Source organism: Acipenser ruthenus, chromosome 5 (assembly GCF_902713425.1).
Source record: "Acipenser ruthenus chromosome 5, fAciRut3.2 maternal haplotype, whole genome shotgun sequence".
Classification (NCBI taxonomy): domain Eukaryota; kingdom Metazoa; phylum Chordata; class Actinopteri; order Acipenseriformes; family Acipenseridae; genus Acipenser; species Acipenser ruthenus.
In genome coordinates this window covers 7,801,718-7,807,717 of record NC_081193.1, presented here as the reverse complement: position 1 = coordinate 7,807,717, position 6,000 = coordinate 7,801,718, and the positions used below count along the sequence as shown (strand labels likewise).

General features: G+C 34.7%; 1 protein-coding gene across 19 annotated transcripts in view; it reads left to right on the top strand.

The window, feature by feature from the left end:
- Positions 1-205: 205 nt before the first annotated feature.
- LOC117403113 (myelin transcription factor 1-like protein) overlaps positions 206-6,000 on the top strand; it is a 102,471-nt gene continuing 96,676 nt past the window's right edge. For 8 of the 19 annotated variants that reach the window (XM_059023609.1, XM_059023590.1, XM_059023591.1 and 5 more), the window contains exon 1: positions 4,208-4,365. In XM_059023609.1, coding sequence (XP_058879592.1) covers positions 4,258-4,365 — 108 coding nt within the window. In that variant the 5' untranslated portion in view covers positions 4,208-4,257. The other 11 variants (XM_059023607.1, XM_059023606.1, XM_059023598.1 and 8 more) reach the window with 8 other exon arrangements.

Here is a 6,000-nt window from a genome sequence, read left to right as displayed (position 1 = left end):
GCCATGACCACCGTGCAAGAGACATTTAATTTTCTCTCTTCCATCATCATTATCTATGAGGCCATCTGTTGTGGAAAATGAATTCAGGCTCATTTGCATGACTGATAAGCATTTTTTGTATCTATTTAACAGAAGGTCATATGCCAGGGATTTGGAGCTGGTGATAAAAAAAAAAGAAGTGGAGGAAAAAAATCGTATGGAGAGGATGAGTGGGAGTGCGTGTGTTAGAGGATGTATGTGGAAGTAAAACAGATCCCTTAGGCCTGCTAGCCTATCGTGCTGCATTTGTCATTCCAGCCAGGGAGACATTTTCCCCCTCAGCCTCCGCATAGCGAAGAGAAAGGTGTTTACTACATAGTCTGCTTGAAGCCCTCGATTTTATCTCAGTTTTGGTGGGTGCAAGTTATTTTTTTTATTCTATATGTAAGCATTTTCTTAACAGTATCTCCTTTTTTACTGTGTGGGATCTGCAGTGTTCTCTATGATGATGTGAGTGCCGTTATATTTGCTTTATTTACTATTGGAAAGTTATAACGTTGTAGTGGGGATGTGCTGCTGTGCTGGTCAAGTCAGGATGTGCTGTTTCTTTAGCCAAATTAACCTGATTTATTATTGCAAATGCCCAAACTATAGCACAAAGCTTGATGCTTGTCGAAGTGTGATGTTGCAGTTTGCATTTTTTAAACTCTGGATAAAGTCTGTCCTGTTTTTTGTTTCAGTGCTGGTTTTTGAACAATGCTCTTAAATCACCTTGCATCTTAAGTTGCACAGCTTTCTGGATTAACTTCAGAGTGTGGAGGACTTTTAGTTATTAGGAGTTTCTGCAAATATTTAAAAGATGGTAAAAGTTGCCTTGATACATTGTAAAAAAAAAACAAAAAAAACTTTAACACGAATGTTACAAATGTCTAGATAATAAAATAAAGCAGTTTATGGGGAAACTAAAATAAAAACAGTTCATAGAGAAATTAAACTTTTTTTTTCCCCAATACCGACTTTAAGATAATAATAGACATATAAGATAATATTATGTATTACCTGCATTTTCTGAGTTTGATGGTTCATCTCTGCTAAAAAAAATCAATTGAACTGAACTGAAATAATGAAGTGTCTTGAAATTGTGTGAATAGGTATGTTTGGGCTCATCTTTAAAAATGCAGCTGCATGTAGGGTAGCTGATAGGAACTGTAGGTGGATATCTGATGTATTTCTCTTCTACTTTGTTAACAGTAGTTATGTCAGACCTTTATGGGGGAACAGTATACATGCAGTATATTACTGAGTGAAGCCTAACAGGTAGGTATGTTTTGTGCATAACCTTGTTTGAAATCATCTTTAAGAACAATAGTAACTATTATTTTTGATTGCTTTTGGGAATGTTTTATATCTTACTTTACATTTTGTCCCACTTTACTGGACTTCATTGGGTCATTACTGATTTGTTTTTTATGATGATGTCATATTAAACAACAAAACTATGGACATCCAATGAATTTTAGATACCAGAGATGATTTAGCCAAATTTGCGAACGATAATTACCAAGCTCGGGTTTCTCCCTACCACTCTGACATTTGACTGCTGCTAATTCACTGATTAATCTCATTAGTGTGATTATAGAAGGATTTGTAGCCAGCTGCCATTATGCTATCCGGTCTATGGGCTTGCCACTTCAGTCCATTGGCTGTGATTTCTTATAAGCTTAATTAGTTACCACAGTGTCTTGGGTTGCCTCACTTTCCCATTCAGCACTAGGAGCTGTCCACTGCTGAAAGCAATTACATTGAGCACTGGCGGACTACCTGCTAGTGTACATGCAATGCCAAAATGACAGACTTATCAGATTACATAAATACAGCTTGTGTTCTGATTTATTCATAGAAAAATGAATGTGTTACTTAATGGGTTAATAAAGCTGGACACTAGGGTAACAGTACAAGGAGCACTTTCTTCTGACAATTACGCATGTGTTCTCTGGCACTGATTCATTGTGTCTGTGGAAAGTATGGTCCATTTGCACCACTAGAAAGAACTTTTACTGGTGCTGATTGTAAAAATTGATATTACTTTGGAACCATTTTTTCCGATCAGATTTCTGCAATCAGTTTTTTTTTAATTGAAAACCATATTATTATGTTTTTAAATGAAATAAAGAATTAGAAAATGAAATGTTTTAGAGTACAACAAACCTTGTTTTAAATATGTATATTACATTGAAATTACTGATATTTAATATTTATACCAGAGGTGTCAATCATCAAATGTTCCACATCTTTGTGTATTTATTAAGCTTGCAATTTTGGCAAATTATTTGAGAAGAAGATAATCTTATATAATTTGATGAATATATTGTTAGTGTGCTATTTTTTTTCCTAATACACCATTGTGTTGTACTGAATACAGACAAGTGATATGTAAGGGTATTTCAATAAATTAGATTTGGAATAGTTTTGTTCAGTAAGTTTTGTGCACAGTTTAAGTACAGTGCAAGCTAAAATCAAATAATACAATATTATACATTAAATACAAGCAAATACCATATTTAGTTTTCTTAGGTAATGTATTTTATTGTGTATATATATATATATATATATATATTATATTATTATATATTTTCAAAAGCCTGACTAAAGAATATTTTTTCAAAGTCTGTTTTAATTAATATTTATATGCATGAATTATATGCTATTCCAGGCAGTTTTTAAAGAACCAATATACGGTTTTATCCTACAGATATTGCTTGACTACGGGTATATTTAATCATAGATTATCATCTGTATTACCTCAATATGACATAAAAGCTGCTGTTGTTGAAGGGTAAACCATTGGCAAATGCTCTTCTGAATGTGTTAATCATTTAATAAATAACAACCAAAAAACAAAAATCTGGAGACCATACTACTATACTAGTGTCTATCTCTGTTTAGTATACAGTGGCAGGCTAAGATAAGTTATATTGAAAAGCAGACTATATTTCTGTTTTTTTTTAAATATGTAATATAATACATACATTGTAGGACAATGCATAATATTTTCTCATTTTCAAGTTTCTCTAATTTGCTGATGGGCTAATTTGCATATTTGAAATCTTTAAACTTCAAATTCTTACATTGTCTTTATAGTTCACAGTACAAAATAGTAATTCAAAAACATTTTTTAAAATAAAAACAACCCAGACATGAATTAACTGACAAACTGATAAGAAATGAGAAATGTACAACCTTTGTTGTTAGGTTTTAGGATCTCCAGACACTACATTAAACACAGCATTGACTCCACCCAATACATGGGCATTGCTCCAGATATCCAAGGGCCTGTGGGAACTATTACATATTACATCATAATGTGTACAGCTATGGAAAATAACAACACAAAACAAAAAACTACAGTCATGGGATACCAAAGCAAAAAACTCCAAAGAAGCACAGCACAGGAGTGAAACGCATGCCTAGCCCATCTCGTCCCATTTGCAATACAGAATTAAATTGTGCACAGCTTGAACATTAACACTCCACTCAGTCCATGGATGTGTGTGGTGCCAGTTGAGGATGCAAGCTTAGAAAGGGTAAGTCAGCAGTGCGCTGGTTGATTTTGTTCTGCTGCAGTGCTCTGGTCTCGGAGGGAGCTCATGCTTCATGCATTCTGTATACAGCCCCTCGCCTCTCTGTCTGCAACTACCTTCAGCAGCCATAGCAATGCTTTTGCATTCGTCTGTGCTCTCATTTTATTGGTGTCGCCCCTGTTCATTTTTGTATTGCATTCAGGCCTATTGGTTGCTTGCTTGGAACTATTATCGCTTCTTTTTCTCTCTCTCTCTCTCTCTCTCACTCTCTCTCTCTCTCTCTCTCTCTCTATCCTTTCGTGCAGTACAATAATTAGCATACAGATGAGTGGTGAACTCCACTGTGAGCTTTGAGATAAAGAGAAGACGTGCAGGTGAAAAAAGTTTATTAGAAGACTGAAATTAAAGCTGGTGGGTTTTTTCCCTTTTCTTCTCTTCTGGTGTTGTGCTTTTGCTTGTGTGTCTGGTTGTAACAGTTCGTTCTGGAGGTTGCTCTCAAGATGGAAGGCAGGGGGGGAGAGAGAGAGAGAGAGAGATAGAGAGAGAGAGAGAGAGAGAGAGAGAGAGAGAGTAAGAGAGAGAGAGAGAGAGAGAGAGAGAGAGAGAGAGAGAGAGAGAGAGAGAGAGAGAGAGAGAGAGAGAGAGAGAGAGAGAGAGAGACTGGTATCAGACTTGTCAGACACTGGCATAACTGAGGATGCACAATAAAGGTGCATATATAGATTATTCAGTTGGAGACAGTGCTCTTGTAATTGCTATTTTGTTTTGTTTAGTTTTTTTGTCCTCACTATTGTGTAACCTCAAGGTAAATATATAATTTTCTCACTTTGCTGGGTGTTGTGATGTGATGTTCAGTGCTTGTCTGTGAAGGAAAAGTAGAGTAAACCATGCATTTTCTGCTGGTCATTATTTTAGGGAGACAACTTGACTCAGAACTAAGCAGTAGCATTTTTAAAGGCAGGTGCTTTTTTACCCTAATTTTAAGAACATTTAATTTTAAAATGTGCTTGTATTTAAAGACTGTTTGTTTTCAGCATAATTGTTTATAATGTGTTGGACGGCAGTACTGATAAAGCATTTTACAGTAGACTGTTATTCTAAAAACTGTTTTTATTAATCTCTTTGATTTGTTTCCAAAAATGATTTGTTGCCATTTCCTAGAGTTAATTGAGACATGCTGTAGTTGTTTCTTGTCGGTTGCAGACTCATTCAAAGGGTTTATATGCTGCAGTGTTTGTGACGAGTATGTGAGACAGCTCGGGGTGGGGGGGCATTTTATAACATTCACGTTCTCTGTCTGGTGGACAAGCAAAGGTATCTTGTTTACATTTGCCTGTATTTCACTAACTGCCACTTCTGCTATATTTAGATATGCATCAATGAACACTGAACAGGGGTACCTGTCTCCTGCTGAGGAAGGTGATAAGCTTTCTTTGTGTTTTAATTAATTACCTTACCACCTTCCTATTTTTTTATTCGGTTTGTTTAGCTTATTATTTTTCTAATAATATGGCGCTGATCTATGTACAACAAATTCTCCCGGGGTCCATACCACCACTGTATGGGGACTACATGTAAACAAAGCCTGTATTTCTGATTCTTGCATATTATAACCAATACCCATTTTACTTCATTTTACTGTTTTATTTGGACCGCACAATTATACTTTTCTGAGCTGCAATTTCATGCTTCAGTACTTGTTTAAAAGTTGTTGGTTAATTCTAGTCACTAGAATTTGTAAAAAGTTAAGTATTAAAAAGTTGAAGGCACAATTTAAATAATTCTGTTTTGAATGTTTTAAACTTACTGCATATCTGTAGACAAACTGTATGCAACATAATACTTTTTATATATATTCAAGCCCATTTTATAGGTAGATAGCAGTTAAAAAACAAGATCCCAAGAGGTTTACAAATATCTATATTTTTGTCACGGGCAACCGAAGGGTCTGAAAACGCATTCAATTTAATTTTATACACTGTTACCACAAATGTGTACCTTTTGTTTACATAATGTTTTTTCACATAATGCACAGTATTTTTGAATTCTTAACATACTTTCTAAGTACACCATATTTAAAAATGTTCAAAGTTTTCTATTTCAGTTTTAAAGTGTCTTTTACTATGCATTATATTTTTAAATAGTTGATAAACAATATTGTATCTATAAGTTTGTTTTAAGTGGCAATCATGCATATTACAGACGACAACAGTGGAGACCATACTGGATATGCTTCCAAGAGCTCAGTGATGTGTTTGAGACATGGACACAGTTATCATGAAATATGAACAAGATTATACAAAACAAAATGCTGTTCAAATGGATTAGCTGACTAAAAAAGAACAGTATAATAACGGTATTAAAGAGAACCTAGGAGCATTAGTGTGAGCGCTTCTCTAATGGTATTAGGAAAGTTTTATTTTGTATGTATTTTACAATA